The 24720-nt window shown below is 34.1% G+C and overlaps 2 protein-coding genes and 1 long non-coding RNA gene across 6 annotated transcripts in view; 1 reads left to right on the plus strand and 2 right to left on the minus strand.

The window, feature by feature from the left end:
* Nucleotides 1-24720, plus strand: part of LOC116167345 — a 135870-nt gene that overhangs the window by 67110 nt on the left and 44040 nt on the right. The window lies entirely within an intron of this gene.
* On the minus strand, nt 1903-10523 carry LOC116167343 (proline-rich extensin-like protein EPR1). Of its 2 annotated transcripts, none has more exons than XM_031482686.1 (2): nt 10386-10523; nt 1903-2886 (listed from the first exon to the last, which is right to left on the minus strand). In XM_031482686.1, exon 2 carries the CDS (start codon nt 2883-2885, stop codon nt 2091-2093), a length of 795 nt encoding a protein of 264 aa, XP_031338546.1. In that variant the 5' UTR covers nt 2886; nt 10386-10523; the 3' UTR covers nt 1903-2090. The 2 variants fall into 2 exon arrangements, with proteins under 2 accessions (XP_031338546.1, XP_031338545.1); XM_031482685.1 differs by lacking the exon at nt 10386-10523 and adding an exon at nt 3573-3812.
* Nucleotides 18049-18363, minus strand: LOC116167350. Its single transcript, XR_004144511.1, has 3 exons — nt 18328-18363; nt 18183-18274; nt 18049-18127 (listed from the first exon to the last, which is right to left on the minus strand). It is a non-coding gene; the product is annotated as an uncharacterized LOC116167350 (long non-coding RNA).

Here is a 24720-nt window from a genome sequence, read left to right on the forward strand (position 1 = left end):
AATACCGGGATTGAGATTTTGCTGCGGGATTGCATTCCCTAGTCCGCACTGTTAAAAGCGCCTTAAAAATAGGTAAACCACGGTAAATACCCTAAATAAATTCTCCCTGGGTATTTGACAATTCCCTTCAACCTTCCTAGATGTAAGAAAATACAAAACAAACCCTAGACATACATTTTTGACCCATTTTATGGGCGGGTATTGAAATGCTACCTTGCGCTTAAGAAACCCGCTATAGCAAGTGCCGTCCGGGGTTACGGGGGTGGCGGCATAGCTGAAATTGAACCTTAGGGTGTCTAGAACATCCTCTGAAAGTTTCATAAAGTTATCACAAAATGCAAGGTTGAAACCTATTTTGGCTATTATTATTATTATTATTATTATTATTACTTTGTTGCGTATAACGGTTTCTGAGAAAATTTGATTCAAAGGTTATAAGGGACAGTATCCACCCCTCAACAGTATCTAGTTAAAATACTAAGCAAAAAGTCTCATTAAAGAAGAAAGTAGGTATATTCGTCTCTCGGTTGCAGTGTAACTTTTTTATTATACACTGCCCTGAACTATAGGGATGCGTTTCATATTTCAAGCTTGAGCAGTTCTACACGAACATCGGTTTTCAGATCCAAAAGATCATTGCAGTTCTTGCGGCTAAGGTGTATTCAATCAATCAACATTAACGGTTTTAATAGCCCTTATCGTCAGTTCGAATTACTTAAAAATAAATGTAAATTAATCCTTAACCTAATTTAATTAATCTGGCTCAGAATCTTTCGGTATTATTCCACCTTAAAGGTATTTGTAAAAAAGGGGAAAAATTGAAACAAATACGCAATGATCGTTCGAAAACAAAGTCTTTGTTTGTTCGCTTCAAATCCATAAATGATTACTTACCTCTTATTTATACGGCAAGATTGATTTCCTGCTATATATTATATTGGCAAATTGTGTAATTTAAGATTTTGATTATTTTAAACTAAACGACGTTTATAATTGGAAAACAATTCGATTAAGCTATCACAATAACGTCAAATTTCATGGTTAATCGTATTTTTAAAAGCTGCTGTATTCGTCACAGTAATATCCATTTCTCTGGTACGAAATACATGCAAAATGGCCAGTTATTAAGTTGCGGGCGACTTCCGGGATAGGACCGTGTTAATGTTCAAAGAAAAGTCATCGTTTCGCCCACTTTCGGACCGGGCTTCATCAAGACAAGAAACAAAATAACAATTTAAATTTCTATTGGCCAAATTAATTTCAGACTTGCTACATAAGGTAATGGGTATGCAGAAAACAGTTTCTCATATAATAAGGGGCCTTTGAGACGTGAAATGATACGATCCATAATAATATGTACTGTTATAACTACGCACGGTTCTGGAACATTTTGTTTTACAAATGAATACATTAGGACCCGCAGTACAAATGAGTTTAAAGTCACATAAAATGCTTGGACAAAAGTCTAAGTCTAGAAATTCGGGCAAAAGATCAGTGACTGAGTAACCCGAACCGGTCCACCAAAATAAATCCCCCCTCCCCTCTCTTCTCCCATTCGCCTAATGACAGCTTAGTGGGTGCAATGAAAACAGATATGTACAGTGTGTTCCAAATTGCTGGTTTTCCATGTTTTTGGGCGATATTCTCAGAACTAAAAGAGATAGAGTGATGTCACTGTATATTGTGCATGTTTTTCAAACTGGGTTGTATCTGGACGGTGACTCAATTTATGTAATTGCAGACTCGAATGCAGTGCTTACATTCTTAACCGCGTTTGAAAGAAAACCTTAAAATATGCTACTTTATTGTTAATAAGGGAACACAAATTCGCATTGCTGTTATGTTTATTTTTGAAATTCGAATCCCAATAACTTAATGGGAAACCATGAGTGAAATATGAACTATAAAATAAAATAAGTTTTATTAAACAAGGAGAGGATCTTTACGTCATTCACATAAAGAGCCGCACGATTGAAAATTAATGATATTATCACTGGACATCTTAAAATTAAATTATTAGTTATAAATTACTATAATTACAACAGATAGTTCTCTGGAAGGAACATTTAGCCGCCTATAAACATTACTGTTTATCTTGTTTGATAATAGTTCATAGCAGTCGAGATAGCTGCGCGTGCGATTTCACTGTCACAAGGGCTGTTGTCCCAAAACGCCCCATTACACCCTAACTGTTCGAAGCAATCGTAGCTGACTGTATTGGATGATGCCGAACAACAGGATATGATGGCCCAGACACATCGGCTGGGTTGATTCCCGATTGAAGGTGCAGGAGGCTGGTTTTCAACCACCGGCTCACGACTCGGCGTAATCTCGTTGTTCGTGGTTTCGCTGTCGGCCGGTCGTACTATGGGCGGATGGGTTACCGGAGGTCTCGGTTTTCTTGTGGGTGGCACCGTTGCGGGCTCGTTGACCGTACCCCAAATCGGTCCATCTTCTCCGAATTTGTTGTCGGTGGGTACGGTTGTGTTTTCGCCAGCTGGCGGCAAGTACCGGTTGTTAAGGGGGAGGCCGGGGTTTAAATAGATGGGCTGAGGTGGAAAATAGATCGGAGGTTTCCCTGGAGGTCCCCAAATGGGAATGTAGTAAGGCCGCTGTATTTGTACTTGATTGGGCTGCCAAAGAGTGAACGACGGTTTTCGATTTGGGGGTGTTCGCACCATGTTCGGAGGCGTCCATGGATTATAATAAGCCGCGCGTTTACTTTTCGATTCGGAAGCTCGTCTTCGCCTAACAATATCGGACAGTCTTCTCTTTCTAAGCTCTGGAGAGCCTTTCTCGTGTCTTAAGCGGTTGTGGGAGGATTCGATTGCATTTAGCATACTCGTCAGAAGAAGTATTCCTAAACAAACCCGTAATACTGCCATTCTGTAACAAAAAGAAAAATGAGTTTTTATTAACGATATTATCACTTATAATTGCACAAGAGGTTTGTATTTTACCGAGTAAATTTGGGTTGTTTAGGTAATGAAAATCTGTTGCCTAGCAATTAGACGAGAAAAACTGTCAACTAATAAAAATGCGACACCGCAGGTGGAGCATTTTTAGGTTGACAGTTTTTCGAGTCCAATTGCTAAAAGGAAACAGATTTGAATTGCCACAACCCAAATTTATTCGGTTTAAATACAAACCTCGAGTGTAATTCGGCAGGACAATTTAACGAACAAGAAATTCACCAAACTAATCAATTATTGACAGACGTCAAACTAGTCATATGGGTAAGGATAATGCGATTATTGGTTCGAAAATGAATAAGTGAAAAAACCACTAGTGCATTTGTCGCTGGAAAAGTTGCAGGTAACTTTTGCCGCTGTCAAAGTGACAATTACACTGCGGCTTATGCGATTTTTTATACATGAGTTGAATTGTCTAATTAAAACAAAAATACGCATTGCAGCGGCGGATGGGAGCAACCCCAATTGCGATGGCACGATAAGGGTTAAATTGAGGATTACTACGATTAAATTAGTGTTGAGCGAGCAGATGCTGCTAATGTAACTAACGGCATCGCGTAAATTGGTTAAAATGATAAAATTACGTTGGCTGAAACTTACGTGGAGAGGTAGTAGTAGGTAATAAATAAACGAATGAGGAACTTCACCGTACGAGGAACATCAGCTGAATGAAACGGTTTGGTAACAAATTTCAGTTTTATAGACCTCATTAATCGTGATCGTTGCACGTCATACCTTTACGACGATTTTCGTCGTATCATTTTAGCCTGAAAATCTACAGGAATTACTGGAAAGCGTCGCCGTTTTCCTCATGTTTACATTTTGTTAATAAAACCTAAGGCGTAATACGTAACCGCACCCATAAACTTATTTCGAGTATAATTACGTTGATTAAAATCTTCAGTTAACGTCACTGTAGTAATGCACTTTTTTTCTTTAGTGCCGTAAACTTTCAATGAACGCAAACGTATGAAAAAGTTATTTTTATAGACCACGTGCACGTGTACGTGTATGTAATATATTGAACCTAGATTTGCCCAATATCTGTAGGTACAATACTGATACTATGAACGAATATTGCATTGAAAAAAATCCGTAATTCGTCATTTAGAACAACGCATGACAAAAATACACAATTGGATGACGGACAACATGACCGCCAAATAATTTTCATGAATATTTTTAGCACGGAACATCCATTTGAAGTTAACAACTCGTTAACTACATTTAAACAATGAACAGATAATTCAATGTGTGATTACATGGAAGTTACGCATATAAGGCACGTGGACTGTGTTGCCTTAGTTAGCTACCGTTCTTATCACTGCAAAGACGTGAAGTAACTACACACATTGTAATTTACAATAGTCTTTGAATATAAAAAATCTGATGGATCTAAAGGAATTGAAGAACCCGAGCATTGTAAATAATCGAAAAACACTTACAGTATTTGAACAGATTGAAGAAATGAAGATCTAATCATTTTAAGAGTTGTGGAGAATCAAATCGATCTAAAAAAAATCTAGCATTTTAAGAATTAGAAGACTGAAAGTTCTCAGAATCAGAAAAGTTGGAAGAAAAACGGAAAAATTCTAGAAACCTTTAAAATGTGCTAGGTAAATTGAAAAAGAGGATTTAATAAATCGACGAACTAGAATAACCTGGTAGCTCTAAAAGCACAAGTATACAAAACTATATGATGATCATTATTAGATTTCGTCAACAACTAACTTAAATTCCATAAAAAACATATCAACTCGTTATTGAGAAAGTAATGTTTTTTAACATTCATTTTATCAGTAATGATGCGCATTCGGGATTATTGAACATTTTACTTAATTTAAATGTCAAACATGGAACATTTAAAAAGTTGAAAAAATCTCATTGCTTTATGCAATACTAGAAAGATTAAATTCGCCTCAATAGCTAGGTTTAATATATTGATCTGAGCGTATCTGGGGTTCCTTGTGTCTGTAAGAATTATTTGTGCTCACTCGATTTTTAATAAAAGAACACAACGTATTTGATATTCCTGTAGCGGAATGGAACGTATAATATGAATGTCTTCTTTATTGAATGACTAATATTAATTTGTTTCATTTAAATATTTAAATTTTAATGTAGATTTACGATGAAAAAATCCATGAGACAAGATCAAGGAAATCGATAAAAAAAATTATCAAGTCAGAATCCACGTGTGTATTTTAGTAGACCTTAATAAAATATAAACCTAATGGCATTTCTCGGAAAGCTGTCCTTATAACAGGGTATAGTGAAATGATGATGTGACTTTGGTTGGAAAATGGACAACAAGAAGTGGAAGCTGGTGTGGATCAGAATACCGGAAGTGTCAAAGGCATGTAGAGAATTCTTCAGTGCTGCTGCACTGTACTGAAAGATATGTAAGTGAGCAAACATCGAGTGCTAGTACTTTGCAAATGCAATTCCAATACGTAAAAATATGCCCTAAGTTTCTAGGCATTTGCCTTGATAGCACCGTAACATTCCATATACATTGTGATAAGTAGACCTCTAAATTAAGTATCTGTCGTATGCTTTTAGGCGTCTTCAAAACGTTTTGAATAAAAAGCAAATAATTTCTATTTACCACGCGCAAATTGATAGTCTATTACGTTATGCTCACGGTGGTATAGACTCTATACCACCGCGTGGTTATGCTATATGCATGTGGGGCAATTCTCTCACATCAAATCAGTTTTTATTACACAAAAACGGATTATAAGAATAATGGCTAACGCTTCAAGTACAGAATCCTGTAGAAATATTTTGAACACGTTTCGCATATTGACATTGATCTGCATACATAATATGTATATTTGAAGTATGCATGTATGTTTAACGCAAGAACTAAATACGCTTGCAGTAAAGATATTCATAGCTTCAACACTAGGTACAAGTATAACGTTCCTTTTGTATTTCGAATTTTTTTTGTCAGTTTAATTTGTATCATTATTTGTTCTGTGACAAATGATTTTTACACTTTACATGTTATTTGTAAACTTTGACAATATCTAAATCATTATACTCTGATCCTGGGCAAAAAAATAAATAATATGCCGAAAATCATTGTTAAAATGGTAGATGCCATTTTTACACTCATTGCACTCAATTGAATTATTTGACCAGTGGGAATAGACATAAAATGTGATGCAAATGCAATCTGTGGAAGACCTACTCAATAAAATTTCCACATTCATTCCGGCATCCAATTGCTAATCGATATCGATGACGTCCTAAGGAACTTCTCTTAAAAATCCCCGTCCATAGACACGTAGACACGACTATCAGGAGTGGTGTTAAACAACGAAATAGGATCACGCGTTCAATTTAAATTTTCAGTCGCACAATTGAAACTTTCAACGTCATGCTAAAACTATTTCAAAGTTAGAATGCCATAAATTTTATTAGCCTATTAAAATGTTGAGTAAATTATTCATTCGGATATTCAATTCGGGAAAAAAACTTTCGTATCCCCTCGCAGTTAATTTTTTTTTTCCATGACCAGTATCGCTACAGCCGAAGTTCAATGATATCTGAAGTTTCGTGATTTTAAATCATCGTTTAATCCATAGCCGACAACAAACAGTTGAAGGCGCCTGACAAGGTGTTAGCCCCGCTTCTACTCAGCCAGGTCTGCATTTCTGTGTTTGGGATTATTGGAGAAGTTTTCAGCGTGCCTCAAATACTTACCCAAAAATGTCTACCAGCTCTCCTACTATATCGTTCATTATACAAAAAAATTGTACAACACGTGACAAGTAGATCAGAATCAATGAGTAATAAAATATTACCGATATGTAATTCGAAACCGAACGCACGATTCTGGTATTTCAATTGACGCGATGCGTCTTATTCTTACTTCGTGATTTTCAAAATGCCAAGAATCAGTCAAAAATCCATCGTTGGAAACCATACTCTCCGCATTCCAAAGTATGAAATCACAAGTTACCGTTTTAGATGGATGAAATGGTAAAAATACTGGACCTTCCCTCGAGTAGGAAACTCCATTTGTAGTTTTTCAAAAACCATTCTTGTCCGTGACAGAGTGACCGTGCGAATTATTCGTAAATAATCAAAAATTAAAGTAAACATCATGAATGGACTATTCTCAAATCCACATAAGAAAAGTGGAAGATTTGCTTCATTCGTGGTAATAGGTGGTAAATCATCTTCAGACCGCAACTGTTACAATTTTCTAAAATGAGTAGAGATTTATAGAAGAATATGATTCAGATCATTGAAACCAAAGGATTCCTTTACGATTACCAAATCATGGTGGAAATCCGGCTTAAATTGAAGGTTATGTTAATCGTGCGCACAACGGCACCTCTATACCAATAGATTTTTTCTCATACAAAAACGTGAAAGGTTAATACTTTAATAGCAACGATGATATAAGTTCTCTAACGGAACAAGTATATAAGATTATTTCCTAGCTTTTTTCTCCCTCCACCCGCGAACTAGAATTTTACATAAACTAAACATTTTCACGATATCCGCAATTTGCAGACTGAAAAATCCTAGTTAATAAAGTTGTTTGTTTTTGCTGCATAAGCGCGTTTACGTTTGTTAAAATTAGACGGATAAACAAACTGCGGAAGTTTCTAAAATCGAATTGATTAGAAAACAAGTTTCGTTATGGCGAAAGTTTCGCCCAAAATCCTTCTATAAAACTTATCATACTACTTCCAGATATCATCACTTTCATCGAGTTAGATCCTCGAATTCGTGTGAACTCTACAAAATTTATGTCTTATTAGAGCAAGTTTCACACTCAAATTGCCATCGCTAAAAGGGGGGTTTGAAACAAATTTCTGTATAATAACCGCGTTTAATCCTAAATGGCGATGTACTCTCGCTCATTTCATTTCCATTGGCGACGTCTAAGCGTGTTAATTATTCAAAAATTAATCAGAAATATACTTCGTGTTTATTCATAATGCATTAGCGTGCGTACCTAATTAATAAATTTGTAAACAGTAAATAATAATCAGACTCTCAACGCAAACATTTTTGAATTTGCATCTTCAGAGAAACGGAATTTACTCTCTTCCAACACGATCTACTTTACGAGTATACTGCAATTTTTTTAGTGGAGGCCTTTCTGTTAACATTTTTCTTTAGAATTACTGAACCAATGAAATAAGGGTTTAGTTTAACTGTTACCATAAATTCTTAAAATGAAATAAAAGCGGGAAAGAACGAAAAATGACAGCAGCCATGAAACTATTGCCTGCAATCGTAGGTAAGGAAAATTCCTGGCAACGTTGAGCAAAATAACAAACATTAAAATCGGGGCCTTTAAAAAAATGTATTGTCAAAAAATGTCTGCAGATGTAAGGTATAAAGGATTAAAAAAAACATAGCGCTAAATTTACTCTTGGTTCAAAGAAGTCATTTTTCCGCCTCAATAATGATTTTTTAAAACATTAAATACACGTTTTGAAGCACCAGGAATCCTAATCAAACAAAATCTCGATGATATTGGTCTGCCTCCCTCTACTCTCACTAAGAACCCCTCTCAGATGCAATGAATGTAAACGCATCGAAATGTAGGGAATTTTCGGTTGATATAATCCTTACATGTTGGGATCACAATGCCCGGTTGATGATAAATAGTACTTAAATATAATCAATACTTCTTCGTTTGCTATATTAATGCAATTTTTTGAAAATGTAAATACAAGCTTTTAACTTTATTTTGTGAATTGAGTGTAAGTATTACTGCCAAACGACTTCACTTCAGCCTAAGTTATAAAGTACTTTACGGAAATTACTCCACGAACTGTAAAATCCTTATTAGAAATGAACCAACATTAAAAATGTAAATGTAATTGCCTTTATTGAATGATGCTTTAAATTTCTTGATTTCCCACTCACTTAAAATTCCTTCTACTTAATTAATTTCTTATTATAAAACATTAATTGTTGTTTAAAAAATAAACTAAGTTATTTTTTATTCGGTTCACATTAGTGTTTCTCAGATTCGGTTAGGAAATATTTTATTAATTATTCCCTCTTTGTATGGTACGTGGTAATACACTTAATGGTAGCAATTTGAAACACAACTTCGTCTTTTAGAGATACTTTCACTTCACATTATTCTTTTTGAGCTTCAAAAATTACTTTTATTTAGTTCCACACAACGTAACGTTGTTAACGGTCACTAAGTACTACAGTCTAACCGTAAAATTTATATTTCAAACTTTGAAAAAATTAAAAAAAAAAATAATATTCTATTTAACTTGTTGCTTGAGCCTTTTCTTAAAGTTTTTCTAACAATCCATGCGGACAAATTAGTTACTTCCCATGAAGAGGCGGAAACACGTACCGCGTACCGCAATTTTACATGTTACACTTCCTGTTACCTTTTATTTTTGTGAAAATTACAAAGCTTAGCGCTATTATTTTATTCAATATTGATGTTTTCTAGTTATTTACTTCACTTTGTGATACCTAAATGGTTATACAGCGACATTTTGGAATGAAAATAACTTCCTTTCCTTGTGAAAGTTTGTTGAATCGTTACAAATGTCAGATCAAAATTACAAATGACAGATGAAATTTCCGCCTAATAAAAATTTAAAATTGAAGCAAACGGAAAAAATGTTTTTGCTCGGTTTTTCCTTACTTATGGATATTAAATTGGAATTATTTCAATACTTTATCAGTTTCCACTACTTTCCCACAAAACTGTACAAGAAGAGGTAGAATAATCGTTTCACATGATTTAGAGGCAGAATTTATATCTCTATAACTTTTATTTGAAGTATTTTTGCATAAAATACACCCTGTACTTTAGAGCTGTAATTGATGTTATAACCAGAAGATGACCATCGGTCGAAACTAGTCGCTTTTTAAATTAAATTAGTATGGGAAAGCTTCAATTACTGATTCTTCAATGGGATTTATGGTTTTAGGACGCCTTTCTTTGGTGTGCATCTTGTAAAAAGTGTAGTAGGGAAACATCCAATTGAATGATTTTTTTGTGTTGTTAGTGTTAGCGCGAAAAAGAGTTAATTTCGTAATGTGCGTGAAACCGCCCTTAAATTTTAGGCTTCCTTGCCCTGCCCGCACTATCCGATTGTATTATTCGTTTTCGTTTGCAACAACCCAGTTCTAAAAAAAACGAATATAATTCTCTGCTGTATGATTTGGAGTGTTTGTTAATTGAGTTTAAATAGTCACGTATCATTAATTACGTATTATCTCATCGTTATACTAATTATAGCCGCTCCGCTAATTGAACATGTTGCCAGTACAGATAAACTGCGATTGACAAACCGAAATATGTTTGGTTTGGGAACAAACTAATATTCTTGCTCTGTTGCAAAATTGCAAACATCATTCGGCGGCAAATTCAAATGCCTGTAATTTAAAGCAAATATTTACCCAATCTTGTGGTTAAATGACGACCGCAGCGGAAGCCCCAAAATTGGAAACTAACAGCTCAGAGGTCCGCACTATAATAAACTAAACAGTTTACTGACACTTGCACTCACAAAATTACGTAGCCTAGCCACAAAGGGAGTCCCGATGCAAACTTATATTCACCTCAATTTAACATAATTTAGGCCATTCTGATGAAACCATATGCTTATGCGGGCGCTTCAATCTCGACGATTAACCTTGGGCATTAATACCCACCCGTAATTAATGTCTTGTTTATTTAAATTTGATGGAGTACTTAATTGAACATTGAACGTGTAAATTGTAACACGCAGATTAGTTGTCTAGCGATGAAAAAATCTCTTGGAATGGAAGTTTATAATTTCTGCATAACCTCGCCTATAAGTATACTTAATGGTGAAAGTAATTCCAGCACAACAAACAGTAAAGGTGACAAAGATTGTTATCAATAACACGTTTGGTATGTCAAACCTATATGTGCAGACTGAAGAATTTATGAGTTATGAAAGGTTAGAAAAATAATTAATGGATAATTAATTTACAAAGTATCCCGGCGAAAATGTGTACACCCCCTAAAACTCGGCAAAATAAATGTTTTCACAAAAATTCAAAAACTATTTTTATATCGATGAGGGCCAATTTTCATGCAGTGGATATAGTTTAAATCTCCACTAACTTCCATACATTAATATAATCTTAATTCAAACCAAGATCTTACATACTTCAGGAGTTATTCTCGGGAATTGGACGATAATTTTTTGCCGTAGTTGGAACACGTTGTACAAAATTAAACTTGAATACGAACAAAGAGTCTTTTTTATGGTAGCCGGCAAGTCATATATTCACATGTTTCTCAACATGCAAATTACACCAAATCTGGTGAATTGGGCGGATTTTTATGGTATCTTAAATTAATCCTAAAAGGTGGTATGCGTCTATGTGACGCAAAATAGCAGCTACAATTTTTAATTGAAAATATATAAGAAGCAAAAATACTCTACTTTCAATTTCCGATAAAGCTGCATATTTAAAAAAACAAGTGATATAAATACAAAAGAGCATCAGAAAACAAATGAATTTTTTTTAAATAGAACGGTTACTTTTGTCTGTATAAACAGCTCGAAATTCTTTTTACAATGATATCAAATATACCTATGTTACCTTAGAAATTAAAGCTACAGTACATGTGTTTCGAACCAATCGCAGTAGCTGTGGATTGTGGAAGTGGTTTTATAAACATTACTATAGCTTTAATTTAATTTAATAAGGTATAAGGTAGTAAGGTAACCTATTTGGTATCATTGTAAAGAGAATTTCAAGCAGTTTAAGAATATTACAGACAAAAGTAACCGTTCTATTTAAAAAAATTATTTTGTTTTCTGATGCTCTTTTGTTTTTATATCACTTGTTTTTTTGAATATGTAGTGTTTATCAGAATTTGAAAGTAGAGTATTTTTGTTTTTTACACTTTTATCCTATGTACAGAGGTGGGAGAGTTTAATTAGTTCGGTTAAAAAAGGTTTAACTCAAATTTTAAAGGGAAAGTTTCCTAGAAAAGAAGTCTTGGCTACAGTTCTTATCGAGATTTGAGATCGAAAATTGATCAATTTGAGACCTTTAACCTACGTACCGGTGGACTGCGAACGGAAGAAGTGTTGACATTGACACCGAACCATTTCTTATTGGGCAGAATTGGGAACCTAAGACCACGCAACGTCATTAGCGAAGAAGGCAATGGAGAATTCGTAAATGAATTTCACGCAGCCATTTATTGAATCAAAAGTGAATCTTTTTTTGTAGTTCTACCAAAATTCCACCTAAAATTGTACTCATATATTTTTCTAACGCAATTACCAAATATCACAAGCGTTTTTTTTCATCATAAGGTAAAATATAAAATTTTATTTTAAAGTTTCGTTCGATGCGATACTTTAGATTATCTTATTCAAATATCTAATGTCACATTCCTTCCTCTTCTGAAACTCTAATCAGCACTGAAAACTTCGACTATAGGGCTTACCACAAGCACTTTAAAGGTTTAGAACCATGGCCAACTACTCAAGAATGTTTTGGCCATTTTTTAGAATCAATTTTGAGTTCGTTTCGAGATTCTTCCGTATAGTGTCTCTCAATAGTTCCGAAACTTTCTCTAATCAAACTTTGGCTGACACCTTATGTCACACGAACGCAGCAATTTACATGTGGAGGTTGGAATTCTGAATTTTGTTATAGATTTAACATAAAGATCTTTGGTAACTTCTGTAATGGAGCAAAATTTGTGATAATCAATATAATAATAAAGGCTAGCGGATATAAATACATATGTTAACAATACGACTACATCTAAACATAAAAAAACGTAAAGCAATAACTAATAATGATTCATCTAAATTTAAAATATTACATCATGTTATAAACGAAGACAATGGGCGGCATTACAATGAAAAATGACAAAGTGCTAAAAGGTTTTATTAAATCAGGTATAATTAACGCATTTAACGGATGAATTAGTAATATTTAATAAGAAATACCCATCCACGCGATTTATCAATAAATCAATTCTCGTCAGCGTTACACCACTAATAATACATTCTTTAGCACTAAGCTGCTTAAGGTGCAGGATACAGCTGCCTACGTATTCATCAAATACAACTGAAAAACCGACGGGTGGCGCATGCAGAGGTAACACCTAATTTTTTGCACTTGTAGGTAACTAGAATTTCTGGAGGCACCTCATTACTAGAGTTCTTGATAAATCTTAATGGTCAATGCAAAACACCTCGTATGATCCCAAATAAAAACTTTAATTGATTGTAGTTTACTAAATTTACATTTTGCAGCAAATCGTAGGCATAACTTGTGAAGGGTGATCCGAAACTGTGGCCAGAACTTCCAAATTCCACAAAAAATGTTCTCAACTACGAGTAGGTACATTTCGTATGAACACGTGAAAATACCTATGTAAAGTTTTAATATTTTAGGGTTAAATGCAAACCTTCATTATAAAAAGTTCTAGTGCCTTAGAAGGGCCTCTGGCACTATACAGGGTGTTTTTTTGGGAGCTTTAGTTAAAAGTTTCTGGGAAAGTAAAATAGGTAGGTTTTTGAAAATTTGTACTTAGGAGTTACTCTGAAGGCTGAATCGATGTAAAATATTTTCAAAATGGCCGCACTTCCGGAAACACCGGAAGTAGATAGTAACTTCGTTATTTTAAATGGCAACCCCTATTTTTTATTGCATTTTTGGATTCTATGTGAAATTTCAGTTCTTTTGATACCCATATGTCGATATCTGCCATTTATGGTTTTTAAGTTATTTTGACTTTAAGAAAAAAAATGGCGGATGCAGATGGTACCTTGATAATTGATTACTTGAAAACGGTTATAGTCATGGCAACCCATTTTTATCAGTGCATAGAGAATGAATAGGGCTTTCTTTTAGTGTACTTAAAACAAAGTTAAGTTGCATACAACCGCACCTATGGAGATCCAAATTTAAGAAACTTCAAAGTCTATAAACTCAGTTTTTTTAAATGGAATGACCATGTTCTTAATATTCCATGAGATAGAGAATCGAAATTGGCATATTTTGACTATACATGTTCCTATAGCTATCTTTAACAGTTTCTGACTTATTCCCATTTTATTGAATTGACACTATTTTTTTCGGATTTTCTTTTTAGTAGTCGGCCATGATTCTATAACAATTGAATTTTAAACAAATCTAGTGACACTAATCCATCACCCACTGTTATAGGTTAACATAAGTTTTTCAAAAATCGAAAAATGACTCGCAGTGGTTTCACCTATTTTGGAATTTAATTGTTATTTATGGTGAAATGGGCAGAATCGCGGCGCGTGCTTTCCGTACATTCACTCAAAAACTGGAACGAAATTGTATGAATTTTGGAAATTTTGTACCCCTAATGCACTACAAACCGTTGAAGCACAAGTGATACAAAGCTCTACAAGAGAATATTTAAGAAAATGAATTGAATTGCAAATGCAAGATTAACATATTAAATTCAATGCAAAATATAAAAAACTTCGTTGAAACATTTTTGGTATGGAATTGTTGCTAGAACAGATATCACATTACCTCTCTTAATTTCCAGACTTATACGTTGTTTAAGAAATTCAGTTGAACGACTCTGTTTAGATTTTTCAAAAATTTTCCGTCCTATATCCTTAATAAATGAGTTATTTATTAATGAATTATTTAGACTAGAACTATAGAATCAGTGGTATTAAAGAATCCATTCCTTGATTTGTTTAAAATTCGATTGTTATAAAATCATGGCCAACTACTAAAAAGAAAATGCGAAAAAAATTGCATCAATTCCGAGATCAATTCAATGGAATGGGAATAAATCAGAAACTGTTAAAGATAGCTATAGGAACATGTATAGTCAAAATATGCCAATTTCGATTCTCTATCTCATGCAATATTAAGAACATGGTCATTCCATTTAAAAAAACTGAGTTTATAGACTTTGAAGTTTCTTAAATTTGGATCTCCATAGGTGCGGTTGTATGCAACTTAACTTTGTTTTAAGTGCACTAAAAGAAAGCCCTATTCATTCTCTATTCACTGATAAAAATAGGTTGCCATGACTACAACCGTTTTCAAGTAATCAATTATCAAGGTACCATCTGCATCCGCCATTTTTTTTCTTAAAGTCAAAATAACTTAAAAACCATAAATGGCAGATATCGACATATGGGTATCAAAAGAACTGAAATTTCACATAGAATCCAAAAATGCAATAAAAAATAGGGGTTGCCATTTAAAATAACGAAGTTACTATCTACTTCCGGTGTTTCCGGAAGTGCGGCCATTTTGAAAATATTTTACATCGATTCGGCCTTCAGAGTAACTCCTAAGTACAAATTTTCAAAAACCTACCTATTTTACTTTCCCAGAAACTTTTAACTAAAGCTCCCAAAAAAACACCCTGTATATAGATGTTTAAAATCCTGTAAAAGTACATCCCCAACAAGAAAGATTAAAAAAAAACAGCATTAAAGAAACTTTTAGAAGCCTTATGTAGGTACTCAACTCTATTCAGAACTTTATATGAAAAATAAATTTGCAAAAATGCGCCAACAATGTTTAAAACTTTCCTTGGAGTTTGAAATATTAAACATACTCGTAACTTAATTATAAGGTTTACCAAATTCTGCCCTTTTATGTCTAAGAATATGTGTACCAAATTTGGTTCCAATCGGTTCAGCCGTTTATCCGGAAATGAGAGTACAAACGGACCGATAGACCGACATCATCAAGATTTTGTTTAATTCGGATTCCTGGTGCTTCAAAACGTGTATTTCCGTAAAAAAGTGGGGGGGGGGGGTTATTTTTTCCCCAATGCAATACCTCTCTTACTAACGCGCGGATGGAAAAGGATTGTAAGTAGTTTTAGATGATGATGGTGGAACTGAACTTATTCTCCTGTGTGAAATTCGAACAATGTAAATTTAAGAACTAAAATATGAAAAGTATGTAATTGATTTCGGGTTCAGAGGTCCACCATCAAGTGTAGCGTCACAAACTCCCAACAAGTTACCACTTTAGAAGGTAATCAATATAACGCATAATGAACATTCACAATATTGAGGATGTTATAACAATTAATGTGCCATTTACATTACATTAACATTTATTTTTTAAACGTGCCACTTCATTTTTTAGAAATCTACTCTTGAGCAAATCCTTTCACGACGCCTATAACTTAAACTATAATCTTAAAGCATGAATAGCAAATATTTAGGTAGTAAGGTTACATAAGCAAAGAAGATTAAAATCCAGGATAGCGCAGGCTAAAAAGGCATTTGAACAAAAGCGGGACCTGTTAAAATCGATAAGGACCCGAGCGATTTTTCCGTTCCCGAGCGCTTTTTCTTCTCATTAGCGTTTTTTTCGCTCGCAAGCTCTTTTTTCGCTGGCGAGCACTTTTCCCGAGCGCTCGCAATAAACCGCTCGAGCACTTTTAGGAGTGGGTCGGAACTCGCAAGCGGTTAGCTCGATGCTCGCGAGCATTTTTGAGAAAATTAGAGATCTCGTCGCCCGAGCGGTTTTTTAGAACGCTCGACCCAGCTCTGCGCAGCAGTGTTGGAGGTAGTACAGAAAAATAGGTAAATGTGGAAAACCGTACAGAGAAGACAAGATAGAAGGATAGGGCACGTGCTCAGACACGGAAGATTAGTACAGCTAGCAATAGAAGGTAGGGCGAGGGCAAGAGAAGGGTAGGACGACAGAGATACATAGACGCATAGTTATAGGGACGTAGGCAAGGGTAGTTATGTAGCAGTGAAATGATTAGCGCAGAATTAGGAATCACTTCACCCTGCTTGAGAAATTAGTAGGTTTGCAAAATATAAGGGAATTCCGTATTCCACAGTTATTCCCGTTTCATCTTTATCTTCCTTGGAAAGCTGAACAGATTTAATCAAAACTATGCTATACAAGATCCAAAAATTCACTTCAAGGAAAATAAACCTAATAAACCACATGGTCTAAAGTTCAAATCAAATTAGAGATACTTTGAAAATAAATTAGTTTCCATGAAACAGTAGAGCAATGAAGCCAAGTCGTAAAAACGATTAAACTTTTATGATCAACAATATTGCAATCAAAATTTCTAAATGACTCACGTTCAAAATCGGAAACTTTAACCAGAACAGTCCAGTGAAGCAACTCCGCTAACACAAAAACGAAGAGGAATTTTCAAATCGTTATGAGTAAGTCGATGCCAACAGGAAGAAATAATAACGTGACATTGAATAATATGTTCTTCAAACGGAAGTTGAGGTTAACTATCGGATAAAATGGACAAGATTCGCGTCGCAAAAGTGTCACAGAGATAGTACAACCCCGTGTAAATATTAGCACATTCCTGACATCTTCAATAGAATACAGATAAAAATAGACTATTTTTAGAGACAGCCAGATCACGTATTACTCATCTTCATTGACTGACACTTTTTCAATAAGTTCGCTTTTAAAGTTTCCCAGGCCCCAATTTCCTATCGTGCTAGCAATTTATTGAGTAGCTGTAAGGATGGGAATCCCCATGAGTACTAACCGTATATGATTCCATATTTATCTAAGCCAAAGTGCACTTGAATTTGTACCTATGTGTCAACAGTGATCTAAGCTAAGCCGCTAAAATGTTCTAAATATGTGGAACGTGATATCATAAGGTGTTTGGCCTTAGCCGTACGGAACTTATCATTTTATGATGAATAACTCATTGGGTTATAGACGGCTAGAAATAGCAGTAATTTGTCAATGTCATTTTGACTGTGGCCTTCATTTTTGTACAGTACGTTGACTTTCCTCTAATTTCATCCACATTTCATTAAAAAATATATCGTAAAAAAAGGTATACCGGGGAAAAATATTCTTGGGAGAAACTGGTTGTCACTTTTAAAAAACATTAGGTAAGGTTTTCTGTGCCAACCACGATCTACTACCTTGTTGGCAAACCTGATTTTCAAATAAGTGCCAACCATAGGAAAGCTACTAGTAAAATAGTACATGAATTTGAAATGTTATATTGAACATAAATACTAAATAGAAAATTTAAATTAATTCTTCTTCAATCCAGATTAGTACGTCAATGGCGCCTTCTGGAAGCTTAGGCCATTCTGTAGGTAATGTAGGATCGTTGATGATATTTAGCGGTTTGTCATTCAATTCTTGATATTCCACAAAAATTAATGCTAAAAATAAAAGTTCGTTGAATAATGAATACTATCAGCTATCAAAGTTTATCACCTTCCAATGCATAATCAAAGTACTCTGAATCGTCAGTAGTAGCCATAGGTTGAGTTGGTAAATGCCAAATTTCATCGTCAGTTGCCACGGTTCTATAAGTAAGTACAATTATTGATTAAAAAAATAGTTTTTCAAGTATACTTACGATTTGCTGCACTCGTTACTTAACATTGTTGTGATTACTAGCAAACTTTTGTAACTTATAACTGGGTTGATCTGTTCATTATACGCATTTATAGCACTTACTACACTGCAAAGCAGGTAATTAAAATTTCCAATTTAGTAATATGGCAACGTTCTCTTAGGTCATATTAAAATATTATTAATTTTGCATTATTAGAAATAGTAGTTAATTGACAATTCAGTAATTGTGCAAATTAGACGAATGTTTCGTATAGATTTCGAATTTTGAATTCCTAGATGTTCGTGTGAGAAATAACGAATTTCAAATAGTAAGTTAGAAATCTATGTTAACAAATAAGTGTTTGTAAATAACTATTATTTTCGTAATATGGTATAAACTTGTGTGTCTTGCTCGCATGGAAGTAAGTATAAAAAAGAATGTATCCTAGAACTATAAATTATCACAATAGGGTACCTCCTTTTTCCTCCTTTTTCAGGAAATGTAAATGAATATAATCGTCTACATTTAGTTTTCTATTTTTCCAGTAGGTATAAAATCTAAACACATTTATGCAAAATAAAAAATGTAAACAGCAAATTAAAACATTATTCAGACGTTTATAAATATGCAATTAAGTAATTATTTATATTTTTATTTCAGGTGAGTTTCCAGTCTTCCTAATAATTGATGTCCATTGAGTAAATGTAAGTACATTTGTTTAATTCTTTAAAAATATATGTAAAATCACGCAACTTAAAAACCTTAAAAACCCTTTCACCGACTCAAGATGTATAAAGCAAATCGCAGGGATTAAAATTTTATTAGTCTTCGTTAAATTACGAGAAAATTTACAAAACTAAGTTTATGAATCGCTTTCTTCCGTGGGAATCTTATATTGGTTAAAGTTGGACAAAGGTGGTATATTTAATTCCGAATTTAAAAAGGAAAACAATTTTATACTCTCTTTTAGTGTTCATTTAGATTGAATAAGATTAATTTTTTGTTTTACAACAAAACTAGTTACAATTTAACGGTCCGACCACGGTATAAACTTATTTTTTCGTTATGGAGACTGATTGCCACTGTAGAGCAAATACATAGCATTTCGTTCTTGTCTGTATCCAAGATAAGGATGTCTATCATTTGGGTCTCGGAAACCATAAAAGATGGCCAAAGAAACGTTGTATTTAAATGCAGTATGTTAGTGTTTTTTTTTATGTTAAATATTTGTTCAAATGACATCAGACAAAAGTATCGGAATTTTCTGGTTTTCTTTACAGTATGATAACTCTTTAATTGTGCAACTTTTCCCTAATTGACCATCGTCGTATCATCAATGATTTCCCAGATCCGCATGATAGACTTCCTTATCTTGGACACGTTGTATAACGGTATATATCGAAATATAGAAACAGTTGTATAAATTGACGGTTATCAAGAACAATAGTTATTTCATAAATCAATTCAGTTCATAAATTTACTAGTTTGCAATCAATATGGGGGTGCAAATAAATGTGTTTGCGTTTACAGCAATAATGCCAAAAACGCTAAACGTCAAACAATTGAAGGAGTGGTGTGTAGATATTATTAAAATAATCGAGCGTGTTAAATTAATTCCTCATTCAGTGATAATTGCTGTTAACAAGTGTATATTCAATGCTAATTGACTATGTATAGTTTCACGCTTAATTAGAGTTTTATTTGCCCTAGAAGTAGGTGAATGTTGTCATTAGAGTGTTTCCTATCTATTTCGAGGGAAGGCCAAAGGCGATTACCTATGAAATCAAAGATAGTAAGCATAAGCATAATCCTCTCAAACGATAAGCGAGTTTTCAGCTCAAACTAGGTTTTCCAAGTTTTTAAATGTTTACACTCGTGTTTACGAGATAAATTTCGTTTTGGCGTGCAGAGAGCAGTCAGATTTCCGAAATTCATTTCAAGAACCAGTCTACAAAATCATATTGAAGTACAGAGTGTTTCATTAGTGAAAATGAGCTTAAGCTTAAGCGTGCGCAGACATAATATTCAATTAGGCCATTAGACGTAGGTAAAACTTTTCATATGGTTTGATGTATTTATTTTTACTTACGTAAAGTATATAGCTACTCTAGTTCGTAAATTACAAAGGGTATGAATATTACCATTTACTATAACTTTTTGTCGTTGTGCATAAAAACCATGAATTTCTGCTGCAATTGAAGCTTTCCCAACAATTAATATCTTAAAATTCTGGCGAATTTGTGTATACTTGCTGTAACAATTGCCTCTGTGTAGATCAAACAGAAACAAAAAATAGCAAATGAAAGTATTTGTCAATTGTTTGTGCTCGTATGCTGGTGAGCTAACGGACTAAATGAGCTTTTATTGATTTCAGCCCTTCCGCAAAACTTCACTAACACTCACGGAGAGATCAGTTTTATGGTGGGGAATGTATTGTGGTCCATTATTATACTAAACCGTGCTAGTCGTATAAATCAACACTATTAGTAATTTTAGTATAACATCATATTTACCTAGATGACACTATACTAGATCGATCACAAAGGAGCGTATATTAGGTGGATGTTTTACCTAACTTTAATTTGGAGATATGAATTGGAACGATGCAATATTACAAACCTTTTGTTCCGGAGACCATCGTCCTTTAACATGTCTTGGAAATTGAAAAAAAACTGACTCATTTTTCCCTTTACTGCTAAAATATTCAGCTCCTCTATCTCATATTAGACCTGGAAGCAGCTTCCTTAGTGCTAATAACAAAAAAACACATTTAGATCTCAAATGTAACTAAAATACTGTAGGTGCCGACTCATTTAACCAATCGTTACCGTCATAAATTGGTAGTGACCCATAACGTTAAATAGGTACTGACGTTAACAACTTTATATGTACCGTAATGTAGTTAACTTCAACCCTTTCCATCTCTCGTACAATGCAGATGTTGCAAATTTGTGCTACATGAAATCACTACTGAATTATTACGAAAATTAGTATACGCGTAATGCATGCAGAAATAAAAGCGACCTAGTGTACTATGAAAACATTTTGAGAATTCTACGTTTACATTAGAAAATTGTTTGTCGAAGGTCAGTAGAGTGGAAATAGGTATTTATGGCACCCTATGGAATTTCTATGTAACACCTCCGTAGCTCCATATCATGGGATGTACAAACGAGCATCTTTCAGTACATATAACATGTAAAATTAGGTATAAATATAATGAACGGCATTGAAATATAAGAATCGTTTGATAAGTCTCCTATTTAGTTGAGGCAGGTGAAAACTACATTTTTGTAAGGTTTCTTCATAGAATATCAAGCATATGGGATCATTGTTTTGTTTTGACAGTCACTAGAATTTGAGAAAGTTGGAATTCGGAATCCGATACCTTTTCTATTTAGAGAAGATGTCGGCAACGAAAATTCCCGTCGTGTTTCAACCCTTCGTACGAAACGGTTCGTAAGTGGGTGAACGAGCTTAAAATGGGCAGAGTGAGCCTTTCCGACGTACTGTGTCGCAAAGGCTTATTAAACGACACTCGTATATAATACGCATCGAAGGTATTTCAATGAAGGTAATAACTGATAAAACAGCTACCGTATGCAATACCAAGCTACGCCCTACAAATAAAAAGAAAAATTCATTGATTTATTTACAAAAAAAAACAGTCTTGTTTTACTTTAGGGCCCTTTTATGATTTCTTAATCATCATTCACGTATACATCTCGTAAAATCTTCAAAGGGGTTTTCATCCAATATTTAGATTCAGAAATTGTACGTTTTATGAAACCTCGCCCTCGTGTTGTGACACGGGCGAGATTTTCAAATATCCGATGCTACAAGCGAAACCATTAAGGATAATTAGGTCAAAATTTTGAATGAAAATGTCGTTTGCAAATGAATTTCGTTAATGGCGCCTAATTTGTCGTGAAAATCTGATGTCCCAGTTCTGTAGCTTTTTACGTTATGTACGTTGTAAAGAAGTTTATTATCCTTTTCAGGGAATTCCGTCATCTAAAATTAATTATTAATACAGACTTTTCAAGGGTAAATTTATATGATTTAACCTTACGAATTGTGTGCAGTAATGGTTGTCACCAGATTCTGAGTTGTAAACTTTGACCTCTTGTGTGATTAATCTTTATTGTCGCGAGTATAATACATGGGGTGCTTTATGGGCCATTTAGATGACAGGAAATGTCGATTTGGTGCTTGTTTGCTCTCATAAGTGTCCAATAAATGTCATTTTTTTACATGAAAACACTATTTTTCAGAATGATTTCTAAGGTTTAGCTACTGTATAATGGAAATAGACAAATTGAGATTGTTGCAAATGTATAAATGCGCGAAGCAAAATATCTAATAGAAAGGAACCAAAAAAAAGCATAAACTCGTTTCGCCAACAAGGCTGTCTTCATCAGCTAGACTCCGTAAAATGAATGAATTGCAATAACGTAGTAGCGTTTATATTAATGCTGACCCTGAGGGTATACATATACAGTATGCCCCTGGATTGAGTTTATGATTGATTAAAAATTGTCGAATTGGAATTTCATATTTTGGCATTCCGCCCTGCTTGACGTGAAATTTATTTTTAGTTTACTTTCGATTTATTAAAGTCATGTAGGCATTTACAGTTGAACAAACACTATTTTAGGTATACGTAAACTACCATTTCCGTTCGTAGTGCGCCAAAGTGTTACTAAGAAAAGTTATTCAGAATGAAAAGTTATGGCGTTATGCAAATATCGGCCTACTCTGATAAAATCCATTCTTTATATAGAGTTATTCGTACATATTTCTTTTGTTTTTGTGATGCATGTTTCTTTAAAGTCAAGCTGACGACACAAAGTTGACACATAACGAATTTGAAAATGAAGTTGACACAAAATGAAACTGATCAATACAGGATTTTATCCAAGTAGGCCGATCATTCTTAAAATTTTCATCACACCATAACTTTTCATTCTGAACAACAAAAATTCACTTTTTTTTTGTTTCTGGTCCCTATACCAGTAATGACAAGTTTCAAGAAACGGGCTTCATTTTTAATCGATGCATTTTGCTCTTCTTTAAGGGTTTTTGGAACCATTTTCGCAAAGATTTTTCCTATCTCCAATCCATTAGAGTTTTATGAATGGGTTGTCCGATTCAAATTCAACTGTACTCTAATCAATATGCCTGGCAATCAGCGATTTGAACGACCAAGTCTCTAATTTTTAAAACGAAGTACAAAAAGTAACTTTACAATAAATATGATTACGGGCAGACATATGAACATACTGAGCTGAAAATTGTACTGTGCGCGTATGACATGTCTACCTACCGCTCCTTAAAGTTTGACACGACCAGGGCGCTATAGCAACCGCTACATGGTTGGTCGTAATATCTCCTACATTGCTATTTGCTTTCGTAACTAAAGAAATATTATTATCCACGCTAAATTTATCTCAATGCGTGTAAATATGAATCATACAGGGTGTAGAAACGGTTTACACACCATAAGCATTATTTCAATGCTAATTTCTTTATATCGAAAGATTTTCTCCTCTAATTATTTTACAGCAAAGTTGGAAATACATTGTTTGTATATTGTCAAATTCTGCTTCTATTCATGTGCCCATTTGTACGTTTTTGTTGTGGGAAATCAGTGAAATAAAGGAAATTATAAATTATAATTATGATGTAAATCTAATTTTTGTTTCACTAATTTCACAGCACGAGTGATTTAGTAAAAATCCCTGGATCCTGGAATTCTGTAACGCCCTGATGGGAGATCTCATCTATGATGTAGCAGTTTTGTGTGTGCCTTAAACGGTAGAAACTTTTTGCAAGAGATTTGACTTCTGCACAGATCATTTAAAATTTAAATTTCTTAAATTATCTCTTACTTAACTTATAGCTACTGGACTGACGAGGAAACAGTGAAGTGCGATATCAAATGAAACTAAAAAAAATTCATCTTCATATAAATGTGAAACAGTGAAACGCTGAAATTTAGTTGTTGAGGAGAGACATTGTTAAATTACTTACATACTTATTGGAGATTGAATAAGTTGACAAATTTATAGTAGGGACAACGGGTCGTACACTTTACCTGGTTATTGCCTATTCCCTTCGTAAAATTCGGAAACCAGGAAACGAGCGCTATGCGACCCATTGTATCTGGCTGTCATTTTGTAATCGTGATAAATCCGTGAATTCAGGATTGTATATTCGTAATCAAACATTGTACTAAAGGGAAGTTACCGTCATTTGCTCCACATCACAAGTATAGCTATCCCATAAATGAACATAAAAAATATCAATGACATAAAAATTGCTTTGTAGTATGAAAACTGTGTATATATTTATTTATTTATTTATTATCGCTCTCTTGTCATAGGCCCTCAACAGGCTTGCGCCCAATTACAG

The sequence above is a fragment of the Photinus pyralis genome, unplaced genomic scaffold, assembly GCF_008802855.1.
Source record: "Photinus pyralis isolate 1611_PpyrPB1 unplaced genomic scaffold, Ppyr1.3 Ppyr1.4_LG3b, whole genome shotgun sequence".
In the NCBI taxonomy this organism is placed as follows: domain Eukaryota; kingdom Metazoa; phylum Arthropoda; class Insecta; order Coleoptera; family Lampyridae; genus Photinus; species Photinus pyralis.

Bases quoted from the DNA above. Each gene is read 5' to 3' on its own strand.
- LOC116167343 (XM_031482685.1), bottom strand. From the start codon at position 3,682: ATGAGGTCTATAAAACTGAAATTTGTTACCAAACCGTTTCATTCAGCT. The intron at 2,887-3,572 runs GTAAGTTTCAGC...TTTTTGTTACAG, and splicing joins ACCTACTACTACCTCTCCAC to AATGGCAGTATTACGGGTTT.